The sequence below is a fragment of the Engraulis encrasicolus genome, chromosome 14 (genome assembly GCF_034702125.1).
Source record: "Engraulis encrasicolus isolate BLACKSEA-1 chromosome 14, IST_EnEncr_1.0, whole genome shotgun sequence".
In the NCBI taxonomy this organism is placed as follows: Eukaryota; Metazoa; Chordata; class Actinopteri; order Clupeiformes; family Engraulidae; genus Engraulis; species Engraulis encrasicolus.
This window is the reverse complement of record NC_085870.1, coordinates 18832314-18846331: the sequence shown is the minus strand read 5'-3', so window position 1 is coordinate 18846331 and position 14018 is coordinate 18832314. Positions and strand designations below refer to the sequence as shown.

General features: G+C 44.2%; 1 protein-coding gene across 2 annotated transcripts; it reads left to right on the top strand.

Moving 5' to 3' along the window:
* The first annotated feature begins 180 nt into the window (after nt 1-180).
* Nucleotides 181-13184, top strand: tpra1 (transmembrane protein, adipocyte asscociated 1). 2 transcript variants are annotated; one of them, XM_063215128.1, is made up of 11 exons: nt 181-319; nt 1840-2017; nt 4414-4546; nt 4974-5060; nt 7113-7185; nt 7374-7453; nt 7597-7707; nt 7873-7933; nt 8221-8323; nt 9550-9630; nt 10562-13184. In XM_063215128.1, the coding sequence occupies exons 2-11, from the start codon at nt 1851-1853 to the stop codon at nt 10800-10802; spliced, it is 1137 nt and encodes a 378-aa protein (XP_063071198.1). In that variant the 5' UTR covers nt 181-319; nt 1840-1850; the 3' UTR covers nt 10803-13184. The 2 variants fall into 2 exon arrangements, with proteins under 2 accessions (XP_063071198.1, XP_063071197.1); XM_063215127.1 differs by lacking the exon at nt 181-319 and adding an exon at nt 341-519.
* The last annotated feature ends 834 nt before the right edge of the window (nt 13185-14018 follow it).

Below are 14018 nucleotides of genomic sequence, written 5' to 3'. Positions count from 1 at the left end.
TTTTTTAAACATTTTGTTATTGTCTGTCCCAGTCGTGCTCGTGAGTGTTGTGTTTAGATGTAGGCCTACAGGCTATCATAAAAAGGTCGCGTTCATATTTGACAGCTTGCCTACAAGTACCATGATGCTTTGCGGCCGAGGGGCGATGCTGCGGATTTGTTTGGGCCATTTGAAGAAAAACGCAAGCGTTGGGATCTCGCTACCTTTGTACATGGCTTGAGTGGGTTTTGGGGTCTTGCATTTCCCAACAACACAATGGTTTTTATTTTGGAATCGCCTGTGATGTCGAAACTGCAGTGAAAGGTGTCTGTCGCAAAAGGTAGGCGGTGCCTGGATATTTCTCAGATAGGCAGTCAGGTGACAGTGGAATTTATCGAGCACTGCTGCTGGAGCGTTGTTTTGTTTTGCCCATTTCTGCTGTAAACAGCGGAACAGAAACAGAAATTTGCTATGTCGCTGGCCTTTACGTTGGCCGTCAAACTTGCGGAACACACTTGCCTTTGAATAATTATCTACAAGGTAAGAGCTGTGTATTCAAGTAAACTGGACGGTCACAGACCTAATCATATCGAAGGATAGCAAGCTAATGCTAGTATGTGCTTATTTCCCTGTGTGGCGAGCCTTGCTCGGGTTTATTTAGCTAGCCAGCTGGCTAACCCACATGAACACGTAGACTAGAATCTATAGTTGGACAATAGGCGTGTAGGTATGATTGTTGTTCGCCGGTTAAAATGAATCCCTTAATTATCATCGTGCTCATACATTTAAGTTATTTTGTGGTAGCCTAGATTGATAAACTGGGTCTCACCCAATAGTAACCCATATGGCCAACGTTTTGATGTTCTTCACCTTGTCTTTTGGAGCTGACCACGTCTCCCGTAGTTAAATAAAGTAAATATTAATACTGTATAATTATGCGAATAACGATGAGGTCTCATGCCAACTGCTACTCTTATGAATAATGTAGACAGCCTGTTGTCTATGCCTTACATTACTAAATGTGCCATTCATAGGTGGAAAACGTGTCCAGCTAATGTTGGGTAATGGGCTACAGATTATTGGTCAACCTCTGATTATGTAAGATTAGTATGTCGATGGAACTCGCTTGGTATAGCCAGACTTTTCTAGAAGAACTTTGCTATGAAATCGATTGAACAGCTGGCTCAGTTTGTTGACCTTTCATCAGACAGTCCCAGTGTCTGTGGACTGGAGAGACACAATATTACCCCGTTTACTGAAACAAGACAAATGTTGTTGATAAATGAATGTGCAACAGTGCCACTGCACCGTTTCTGTTCAGAATTGGCCACAGGGGGGCCTGTTCTGGGGACCTACATCTTCAAGTGTAATAGCTACTGTACAGTAGGGTAGGCTACCAAGCTCTACAGTTTGGTTGCAGTGGCCTATGCTTATATACCGGTATACTCTCAATGAGTTTAAAATATGCCAGCAATCTCTCAACAAGAAAAGGATAAGTACAGATTAAAAACATTTTTTAAAATTTATTTTTAAATGCTACATTTAATATCTTTTGGCGTGAGGTGGGTAGCTTATTTCAGTCGGTATGTCAAATTCATACCCTGTTAGCTGGCTGAATGTTGACTGATCAGTACTTGGTGGAAACCATGCCCTGCATTGTCTTCCCCATAGATTGTAGCTTATATAATGAGGTTCAGGGGGGCATTTATTCAAAATAGGTTGAGAATTACTGTTCTACATGAATAGTATGATGTATGAATAGTATGAAGATGGTCCTCCCATATGATGTGACTATTATAAACACAATGCAAGACAAATATTGTTATTGTTCTTCTCACCACAATGTCCTGTTCTGTCCAGGATCTGACTGAATGATGCTGGACACTGGTGCCGAGGCCGTGCGGTTTGCCGTGTACGGCAATGTCACGGTGATCCCCACACCTGAAAACACATCGACGGCACCCACCTGGTCCGAGGCCAACGTCACCAAACCGCACAGGTGCCTGCTGGTGCTCTATGAAGACATCGGCACCTCAAAGTAAGTCAGATGCAGTTGTGGGCCGCACACGCCTGAAGAAAAGCTTTTTTTAGGTGTATGTATGAATGTGAAAGCGAAAGCCCACCTGGGAAACTCCCATTGTTGTTTTGACGCAGCACTCCACAGCACACAGTGCTCAATGCACACAACAAAATTGCCTCTGTGCATGGCAGCCCCAAACGGCCCTTAGTAGCGGAGCAGTGTGGTAGGACGGTACCATGCTCAGGTTAACTCACCTCAGTCATGGAGAAGGATGGGGGAGAGCACTGGTTAATTAATCCCCCCACTAATCTGGCAGGTCGGGAGTCAAACCGGCAACCATTGGGCTACAAGTCTGACTCTAGCCGCTTACCCATGACTGCCCTGTGGATATGGGCTAGCCTGTAGTGTACATGTAACTGGCACTTGACTTTAATCTGACTTTTTGTCAGATTCATTTTAGAGAATCAAAGATATTTAGTAATGCCACGGCAGAACAAGAGTTGCAGTGGTAACTGCTGGTTAACCATAACTCCTTTTATTTTGATACAATGCTTCCTGGTAATAAAAAAAGATACTAAGATACTAAAATGGCGCCATTACATGATTGTTTCACTACCACCGTTATCTACCGCTGTGAAGCCACAAGCCTAGTATAGGTGGTTGTGACATTTTTCAGTGCTGTCTCTTCCTCTTTTTCAACTTCTGTTTCAGTTATTTCCCAGGTAGGCCTACTTATCTGTACATCTGCAATGTTATTCCCCAGGACAGAGGGTCTTGTGTTGTTATTTCAATGTCACCAGCTTGACACTTTGCACAGTGACTAGGACTGCTGTCCTCCTTTTGAATAATCAAGTTCTTATTACACATGTAATAACTTCACATAGCACTTTGCTTATGTAACAGTTATAATAATACCCTTTTTTGGAGAGATATTTCATAGTAAGTCACTGAAGAATCACAACGTCTGTTACAAATTAGTGTTTTTATGTTTATATTTTGAGGTGATATTAGGGTTACAATACGCATTGTTTCAAGCGAGTGCATTTACACCCTATGTGCATTTCCGTCTGTTTGTGCTTCTATTGCGTATTGGTGCTTAGTGAAGGTGTTATTTATGTAACATTGGGATGCAACATCACAAACTACAGAATAAGTGTTAACCTCATTTTTTCCTTTGGAAAACCCCTGGCATAAAATTAAATGTCCTCTTTTGCCTCTCTTAATTTCCCCCCTTTCCCCACAGCTCCCCTCCCTTGGCTCCTCCACCTCTCTAATCTCCATTGTTGCATTGGTCCGTTGGTGTTGACCTAATGGTCAGGGAGTTGGGTTGGGTTTTTTTGTGTCATGTGGGTGCAGGCTCACGTCCCATTCTAACTAATAGGTAGCTAAATTGTCAAATTATTCTTGAGCAAACATCTGACCTCCAATTGCTTTAGGGACTGTAAGAAATGTCTACCCTTTACCCTAGTAATGAAGTCACTTTGTTTAAAAAGCATTAGCGAAGTGCTATGTCATGTAATGTCTGATGAACAATTTGCACTGATGTTCTTTGTTTTGGCAGTGCAGAGGCGACTCTGAGCACAACAGTTCTGAATGCATTGAAGAAGATTAGTCCTTCCACAATAACAGTGCAGTGGCCGACTGTGATTTGCAAAGAGAACTTGAGCGTATTGTTACCGTCTCTGCTCTGTTGACACTGTGTGTAAATATTATCAGTGCTAATGCCTCCTCCTCTCTGCCCCCTCCTCCACACAGTAGACCAGTGTTTCCCAACCAGGGGTACGTGTACCACTAGGGGTACGCGAGCACACCTCAGGGGGTACGCGGAAAAATGTGATAATGACAATTGAATAGAGTATAGTCATACTGGGATAAAGGAATATATAGTGAGCATGGGATAGGGGGTACTCATGATACAACAAAAAGGCTTAGGGGGTACGCGAGTCAAAAAAGGTTGGGAAACACTGCAGTAGACCAATACCCTCCACCTAAGTAACTTTTCACTTTGACTCTCAAATGTGCACTTGGGATAAATGTGCTTTATTACCTCCACCAAGGAATTTATGTTTTCGGTCGTGTTGGTTTGTCTGTCTGATGGTTTGTCTGTCTGTCTATTTCCTCCGCCAAGGAGGTTATGTTTTCGGTCGCGTTGGTTTGTCTGTTAGTTTGTCTGTCTGTCTCTGTCTGTCTGTCTGTCTGTATGTGTGTCTATCAGCAGGATAACTCAGCAGAAAGACTTGAAAACATTAGTCAAATGTTCCATCAAACAGCTTCCTTATCTTTGAGCACATTTCTAGTTGAAAATGCGTTTTGATTGTTAACTGTAAGTGGCTTTGTATAAAAGCGTCGGTCAGCTATGTGTAATGACCTGTAATGTCTAATGTCTCCTCTTCACACCCCCTCCTCCTCCACAGAGTGCGCTATTGGGACCTGCTGCTCCTGGTTCCCAATGTAGCCTTCTTCATGTTCCTGCTCTGGAAGCTGCCTTCAGCGCGCGCCAAGATCCGCGTCACCTCCTCCCCCATCTTCATCACCTTCTACATACTCGTAAGCTCCCTGTTCAACTTCCTTACACTGCCTTGTTTGTGAGTCGCATTGCCTCATTTGTGAGGGGATTTGGATAAAAGCCTCTGCTATTTCTTGCATGTGATATGATGCAATGTAAACATCGATGCACCCAAACCCGCACACATCATCGCAGACAACGCACAAATGCACACAACAATGTCTTCTTGTCTGCTACTCTTTTTGTTCTTCCTGTTTTTTTCTTTGTTCTGTCTTCTTTGGTCTTCTTTTAAAATATAAATAAACATTATATATTTATTAGTAGTAATGGGAAATTTTGTTTGACTCAAGGCAGACATAACCCTTGCATACAATGTAACAAATATAGTATACCTTTAAAAAAAAAAAAAAAAAAAAGTTTCATCTTAACACGCAATTCTTATTCTTCCTTTCCGTTCTCCTCTTGCAGGTGTTCGTAGTAGCTGCGGTCGGCATCACCCGTGCAATAGTGTCCATGACTGTGAGTGCATCCAGCGCGGCCACCGTCGTAGATAAGGTAAGAGGAGTGCCTACTGATACAAGATACCAGAAACAAGATTTACACACGGGTGGTTATTTGTCACTCACGTGCGTAGATAATGCTTGGGGTAAAGTAGGGCAGACACGGGAGGGGAATTGTTGGCAGCCTGTGCTGTGCATGCAGAGGCAGGGCCGCTGACAGGTTTTGCTGGGCCCAGGACAAAGTCATCTGAAAGGGCCCCCAATCTAATACATACAATGTAATGTGGACCCAATTTTGGGTCCCCTCTCTTACTGAGCCCAGGACAGCTAATCCCTTTGTCCCCCCCATGTCGGCTTCACTGTGCAGAGAGGTAGTGAAGTGGCCAGAATGCATTTAGAGCGGGGTTGTGGGCTAAGTGCATAAAGTGCTGTGTTGCTGGGGAATGGAGGATTACAGATGTGGGATGAGTTTTTTTGCTGCATAGTGTTGAGTTTGCCAATAGATATCTCTCACAGGTCAATCCAGGAGTTCATTTCTGGAAGCCATGGTTGTTAACTATACTGTATTAGCTTCTTTGTTGGTTGCCATTGGCAACTACAGAAAGTGTAACTGATTAGCAACTGTGATTTCAAGGAACACACGACCTAAAATTTGGTTGAGTTGAGGAAGATCTTACACATGTGTAGTTCCTGATTTCCAACCGAAAGTTGAACTCATTTATAAAACCACTGTCACCATAGACCGCTGAACTCAGGTAACAGTACATGCAATAATGTTCCCTGAATAGTTTTTCCTTTGGTCTTTCTCTTTGGTCTTTCACCACTCGTTCACAAGACAGGTTTATGAGTGACAATTTCCAACATGAGTGTTATAAGCTATTAGCTCGACCACATATTAGCATGCTGCTTACACTGGCAAAATGAGACCTCCCACCTGTAGCTGCTATGAGCTTCTCTAAGAGGCTTGTTTTTGCTATGCTGACTTTGCCTGGCAACGCCATCCTATGTTCTCCACCCAAACAAAGATTTTTGGCTCTGCACCTAGTCTGGCAAAACCCTCCTAGCTTGGTTCGCTCACTGTTTAACCAATCAGTAAACAGTTGAGAGTGGTGATGCAGAACTCAGCTGCGTAGTCTGTTACTGATTGGTTAAGGTAACTTCTCACACTTAGTTTTTGTTATTTGTTTGCTTTTGCAGCACTATATCGTAACAGTCATGCTAATAAAACACAATATGGATTTTAATTTGAATTCGGAACTCCAATGAATTAAAATGGCAGAGTAAGATCAGACCATCTGTCACCCTCCACGGAGACAGATTGGTCTTAGCTTTCACCAGACTGTTTGACGGAGTCAACAGTCGGCTTTCGCCCAGGCTATGTTTATGCCATGCTGACTCGCTTGGACGTCTTGACAAATGGTCAACAGCGAATGCTAATAGAAACTCATATGGGCTTTAACAGCAACTTTTTGCCGTGTTGTTGCCAAGTCTGAATAGGGAGTGACTCACTGACTCATCTGATTGGCTGTTGCCAGTTGTATTATAAGCATGTGTGCGATGGTCCCATGTGTCTGCTGGGCTGGCTAGCCGCGTGAGGAACAACCAGCTACACAGTTCCTAACTGCACACTGACTCATTGGGCTGGAGACAATGTTGCCAGATCTGTCTGATCAAATCCTGCCCAAGAGGTGCTAAAAAACCGCCAAGAGGCGCTAAATTCCGCCCAATTTCAACAATACATTTGCATTGATTTCTATGGACATGAAACTACAGAAAAAAACGCCAAATGGCTGATTTTTCCCGTTTTTATCCGCAGACGGCCATTCCAAGCAGCCCAATTGGGCGAGTAACCGCCCAATCTGGCAACACTGGCTGGAGTTTGTCAGGCTGTATAGTAGGGAGAACTCATTTGGTGCAAATTTACTTAAAGTGCTGTGCAGAGTTAAAGAATACAGTGTGGGTGGGTAGACGGCTCAGACAGCCAGTCAGATATCAAGCAGCCGTCCACCCAAACATGCTTCAGTGAGGATGAGTGTGAAAATGAACTGCCTTGTCAATCTAATAATCCTCTCCTCTCCTCTCCTCTCCTCTCCTCTCCTCTCCTCAGGTGCTGTGGGAGATAACACGCTTCTTCCTGCTGGCCATTGAGCTGAGTGTAATCATATTAGGACTGGCATTCGGTACGACTTGGGAGTTTCCCATTTACAAATGAATCATGGCTGAACAGTTTCTATTTGCACCAAAAATGTGGACTCTGCAATAACAGATATATACCCTGAGATATACATTACATATACAAATACAATATGGGAAAACATGTGGATTGTTGTGTGTTTTTTTATCAACACATATCCTATTTCTGTTGCAGGTCATCTTGAGAGCAAGTCCAGCATCAAGCGTGTGCTGGCCATTACGGCTGTCTTGGCTCTGGGTTACTCCATCACACAGGTACAGGGACACATGAGGGACACATGCAAGTCTGGAAATTCCCTTCAGTTGTGTAAACTGGCATAAATAAACATGCTGGTTGGAAATAAATAATAAACATACTGAGTCATGAGTTTGTTGTGGTATTTAAATTTGTCCTTCAGGGAACATTGGAGATTCTTTATCCAGATGAACATCTCTCAGCTGAGGACTTCAATATCTACGGGCACGGAGGGCGCCACTTCTGGTTGGCCAGCTCCTGCTTCTTCTTCCTGGTAATTAGCCAATAGAATTCAAGTTAAGACTCCCAACAGTATGCCGTTGTTACTAATGTAGTTGAGTCTGCATGTCTAAATGTTTTGATTTGTATATCATTTTTGTTTATTGCTAATAATATCAGTTTTGTGTATTGCTAATGATGATATTTCACTTTCTTCCAGGTTTATTCTTTGATCGTCATCCTTCCGAAAACCAAGATCAGGGAAAGAATATACTTACCATGTGAGTGTGATGACAAAAGCCTCAAAATAGAGACCCACACACAATGAATAGCAACTGACTTGGCGTGCAGACGATAAAAATAAAAATAGCAACTGAAATCGTCAGTTAGATGATGAGATCATTCTGTTATTTCCCCCACATACCCAACAAATCATGACAATGAAAAGTCTTCCACAGATCATTTGATCATTTTACATTTTACAAAGTTATAGTCAGAGAATAATACTAACCTTTTTCATCCTGGAAGATAATCTCACTCCCTCTGTTTGTTCCCTGTCCACCCTCAGCCAAGAAGAGTTTCTACGTGTATGCTGGCATCTTGGCTGCCCTCAACCTGGTGCAGGGTCTTGGCAGCGCCCTACTGTGTGCCAACATCATTGAAGGACTCTGGTAAAAAAATAATAGACCTAAGTTTATGTGTGGCATGATCTTTTGTCTACAGATCGGGTTCTACTGTTCTGTATGTAAGATTCATATTATAGTAAAAAAAATGTTTTATGTTTTAAAATTGGGGCTATAGCAGAGGAGAGAAGTAATATGGGTAAATTCTGATTACATGAAGGTTAAATAAAGGGGGTAAAGACACAGTGGTGCCTGCAGTGGTGCTGCTGTGTACTATTGTGTTTTGTATGTGTCGGTGTACAATTTAAGTCGGTTTAACTTTTCCACCTGCTGCCTCAAAAATGCACATGTGTTTTAAGGCTGCAGATGGACATGCATTTGCCCAACATGACATGGTTTACAACATAGGTCTTTTTTTCTCAGGCCATGCCCTCCTAGTGGTGCAACATCTTCTCTGTTGCTTCTAGTCAAGCTAAGAGCAACGTAAATATCGTTTTTGATCTCCCAAGAAATTGGAAACTCCACCCACTTTGTCCGACACCTGTCCACCAGTAGCAAATCTTGGTGGGGCGGGTCAACCATGCCGTTTTGGAAACGTTAATTGTCATGCTCTTGGTCAGACCAAGTCTGAAAGAGATTTGAAATTCGATGATAATCAGGCTAGGTTGCACCTGCACTGGTTACTCCATGACTCTGGGAGGGTTTGGCAGTCTGCCCCTATGCCAGCTCCCTCCTCGCCTCGTTCATCACACACACTGTATTTATAATATTGCCTCGTATATCTGAGGTAGATAAGGCTTAGAGCGCGGTGGACCTTGAAGCACATGCACATGTTGGTTGATATTTAGGAGGGGAGGCAGCGGTGGCAGGTGCATAGCTCACCCAAACTTTCTCTGGGAAGAAATGTATCTCTTGTTAACCCCATGGCAGTTTTTCACTTTGACTCCGAGGCCCTACAATTCAATATGCCTGCATCTCCTCCCTTTAGCGTGCGCGCGCGCGCACACACACACACACACACACACACACACACACACACACACACACACACACACACACACACACACACACACACACACACACAATGTCATCTGCTTTCATTTATTTTCCTGTTACAACGCAGGTCATGTCATATTGAAGGCTTATTGGATTCTCTCTCTCTCTCTCTCTCTCTCTCTCTCTCTCTCTCTCTCTCTCTCTCTCTCTCTCTCTCTCTCTCTCTCTCTCTCTCTCTCTCTCTCTCTCTCTCTGTCCATTTGTTTTGTCTTCCCCAGCTGTGTGGACGTGACCACATTCCTCTACTTCTCCGTCTTCTCTCCTCTCATCTACGTCGCATTCCTCAAGGGTTTCTTCGGGTGAGTAGAAATGGCAGAACAACACCGCAGTCTTTTCTTCTCTTCTCTTTTCTTTTCTTCTCCTCCTATCTATTCTCTTCACCTCTCTTATCTCTTCTCTTCACCTCTCTTATCTTTTCTTCTGTTCTCTTCTCTTTTCTCTTCTCCTCTCATCTTTTCTCTTCTCTGTATCTCTCCTCTCCTCTTCTCTCCTCTTCTCTTCTCTTCTCTTCTCTTCTCTTCTCTTCTCTTCTCTTCTCTTCTCTTCTCTTCTCTTCTCTTCTCTTCACCTCTCTTTTCTTCTCTTCTCCTTTCTTTTCTTTTCTTTTCTTTTCTTTTCTTTTCTTTTCTTTTCTTTTCTTCTCTTCTCTTCTCTTCTCTTCTCTTCCACCGCAGACAGTACAGTACCAACCACAGCCTGTCAGCATATTGGCTTTGTAATAAAAAGCAGGAATATTAGATATTGGATATCAGGAGCGAGATCATAGCTCATCATTACAGTTCCATATAAATACACTTGAGTTTTGGTCATGAAATAAGATTCCTTGGGAATGGCCACAGTGGCTAACATTTGCTAAGCTTTTCAAGCATGTCTGGCTAATGGTTGGAATTTGTTTTTACCACTAGGCACATTTGGTCATCAGCTCATCCATCTTTTCTTTATTGTGTTTTTTTCCTCCTCTACCCTGTCTGAATCCCCTTGACTTGCAACCTTTTGCAACCCTTTCCGAACATTTTGCAACCCTTTTCTCAATTCATTTCCCAATCCTTTTCCCAATACTTCTCCCAAACCTTCTCCAAACCCTGTTCCAACTAATTTTTTCCAACTCTTTTTGTATCTCCACCTCAAAACCTTCAACTATTTCTTAACCCTTCTTCAACCTTTCCCCCCCACACCCTCTCCCCAAACTCTTCTACAACTCTTTCCTTATCCCCCGACTCCCTCCCCCAGCTCGGAGCCCAAGATCCTCTTCTCCTACAAGTCGCAGATCGACGAGCCGGAGGAGACGGACGTGCACCTGCCGCACACGTCGTCAGGCATGAGCCGCAAGGACCTGGACCACAGCTCCTTCTCCAGTACGCAGATCGACGGCTCCACGGGGGCCTACCTGGACGATGTGGCCTCGGGGCCCTACGGCGTGGGCAGCATCAACAGCATCGACAGCGACCGCTGGAGGGCCATCAACGCCTGAGAAACAGGAAGGGGGGGAGAAGGAGGAGGGGTGATGGACACGAGCGATAGCGAGAGTTAGATGAGATGAAGAGATGATGGAGTGATGGACACGAGCAATGAGGAGTGAAAAGGGGGAGAGAGAGAGATGACAGGCAAGAGGAATGGAGGGAGGGATCTGAAACAATACTAGCATACACTGTAACACAGCACAGGCGACAGGCGAGGACCACAGGACACACTGAAAGCAAAGAAGAGATTGCCTCTCTGTGTGTGTATAAGGGCCGTTGCAACGGCGGAGGTATGTGTGGCACTCTCTACTGGAGGGGAAGGCATTCTTTGGCAGATTGCCCTCCCTCTGTCCCGCCATCTCTCTATCTCCCCCTCTCTCCCTGGCTGGCTGGCTGGCTGGCTGCATCCCTCCATCCTCTCCCTGCATTGTTGACAGCTGCTCTCATCGCAAACCCACCCACCGGCCAATCGTGATGGATGGATGGATGCCCACTTGCTACTACCGTACCGAGAGTATTGTTTTTGTTTTTAATTTTTTGTTTGAGCCAGCCTGTAGATGTGTTTATGCACATTTCTTTTTTCTCTTTCCCCTTGGCCACAGGTTGTATTGATGTGTTATGCAAGCTTTTGATGATTACCCCTCTGCCCTTCCCCCCAGCGCACTGCATAGCATGGGTCGATTTCTATTTCATGCTGCCTTTCATACCACAATACCTGTTAATTGTTCAGTCGGTGGCTCGTCCACTCGTTTAGCTGTCGGGTCTTTTCCTCCTCTTCGTTCGTTCGTTCGTTTTGTCGGGTCATTAGTTTTGATGATAGGGTTGTCATTGGTCTGCCAACACCACCACGGACGCCACTGCCGCTCGCTGCCTCGTGGCTGTGCACTGCTAGTCTCGTCATCTAGTCGTTGTGTGTCCCTCTTGTCCCTTTTCCCTGGTGCCTGTCTGGTCTGGACAAATCATGGGTATCCACACGACCCTTTGGGACTCTGAATGACTTTATACACTGAAACTGTGACTTAGATGCTCACACACACACACACACACACACACACACACACACACACACACACACACACACACACACACACACACACACACACACACACACACACACACACAGTTGCAGACATCCACATGATGTGGGTGGGAAGAATGGACACACACACCTCTCTGTAACATCAATGCTCAACTATAGCTTAGTATAGCATGGTATCCTCTCCTGCTTTGCTTGTTAGTAACAGCCAAGAGCTCTGTAACACCCCATGCCATACTGAGACCACTCGCCACAATATACACAGTTAACGCCAGATCACAACCAGTGTTGACCCTCAGCCTGTACAGTGACTACCGTATCTATTGATCCTTGTGCACACAGCTCCCCGTTTTCTGTCACATTTACTCCTGAGCACTCAAGCCTATTACGCAGTATTGAGGCACGTAGCCATTTAAGGCTACAGCTGGTTAAACTTGTAGCTGAGGGATGGTTTTGCCTTGGTGTAGAAAGAACCCCTCGTATAATAGCGTTCACGACACGGTATATGTGTCTGGTGCAGTGCTGAATCCTGATTGGATGACGTTGCCTTGGTTATAGCAAGACCCCCTGTGCCCTCATATACATGAGTTCATGATGTGTCTGAATTGAAGAACTGTTCAAAAGGACGCTTTTGCATACCTCTGTTGTTGGACAGGTGCGTGGTAGGATATTATCTAAGTGGGGTTGTCATTCAAGAGTTAAGAAATCCTGCACACTGTCCATTCCACCAACAAACTTTAATACGTTTCGGTCATCCGACCTTCATTCGAAGAAGATCGGATGACCGAAAAGTTTAAAAGTTTGTTGGTGGAATGGACAGTGTGCGGTATTTCTTGACTCTTGAACTGAAGTACTGAGACCTGGATAGTTGGGTTGCCTTTGTATACAGCAAGAGACCCTGTTTAAGCCCCTACAGTTGTACAGCTGGTTAAACTGTACTTGAGGATGCTGATGCCTCGCCGGTGTGAGTTCACTTGCACAGTATATGTCTCTGGTGGAGTGAGGTTTGAGGTCTGCGGTGCGTTTCTCAACATCGGCACTGCTAACTCAGTTAGCAACTTACTCGGTTGCAACTGGTTTAGTAAGGATGCTTTCGAGAAAAGGAGTCCAGGACCCCGTTTCTCGACAGCGTTGTTGCTAACTAGTTAGCAACTTAATAAGTTGCCAATGGGAAATTGCATTGCAACCAAGTAAGCTGTTGTCTTAGTTAGCAACAATGTTGTCGAGAAATGCAATCCAGGGGTGGATTTCTCAAAACCAAAGTTGCTTACTACATTAGCTACTTTGCTGTTTTCAATGCATTTTCCCATTGGCAACTACCGAAGTTGCTAACAGGCTAACAGCTTCTCTTTTGAGAAGTGCAATCCAGGATAGTTGATGATGAGCTCTGTCCTGCCCGGATGAGAGGAACCCAAAACCTGGACCTGTCCCTTGTCCTGAGTAGTGCGGAGGAGGTGACTGAGGAGACGACTGAGGAGACGCCTTTCTCCAGGGGCCAGGCTTCTTTCATCTCTAGTGCTCGTGTTTGTGTGTGTCTAGGCTTTTAGATTTGCAATATATTTATTTATTTTTAGTGATCTTTTATTTTTGTATAAAGCCTAGTGAGAGTCATCACTATGTCACTGCCTGTCTTAGGTTATTCCAACAGACCTTGGGAGTATTCAAAGAAGCCGGTTCTGTGGCAAACCTGATTAAGTAACATTTCATTACACTCAACAAACAATTTTATCCAAAGTGACCTAGTTTTTTTTTAGTACATGTAATTGGTTACAGTCCCTGAAGTAGTATGGGGTTACCGTAGGTGCATTGCTCAAGGGCACTTAAGTCATGGAGTGAGGTAGGGAATCAAAGGGCGAGAGTTGAACTTGCTACCCTCTGATCTCCTTAACCACCCCCATCTCCTTAACCATTAGGCCACGGCTGCCCCCAAAAGTTAATCTGGAGCTAGTGGTAAATCAGCGAATAAATGAGCAAGGAGTCCTCATATTCTTAATTATATGACGTCTGCAGGCTGTCTATTGGCATGTTTATTACTTTCTATATAGTAACATACCCAGGTTTTTCACTTAACTGTTTTCTTTGAATTACCCCTCTGGTCCTCCGCTCTGATGTGCACACTGCTAATTACTTGCCCTGTGATTTTATATTTAATGTAATGGCAAATGTTTTATTCAGTTGTTTCACTTGACAG

Excerpts from the sequence above, each read along its gene's own strand:
- tpra1 (XM_063215128.1), top strand. The coding sequence starts at position 1,851 with ATGATGCTGGACACTGGTGCCGAGGCCGTGCGGTTTGCCGTGTACGGC. Across the intron at positions 5,061-7,112 it reads CGGCCACCGTCGTAGATAAG|GTGCTGTGGGAGATAACACG; the intron begins GTAAGAGGAGTG and ends TCCTCTCCTCAG. Across the intron at positions 7,454-7,596 it reads TGGGTTACTCCATCACACAG|GGAACATTGGAGATTCTTTA; the intron begins GTACAGGGACAC and ends TTTGTCCTTCAG.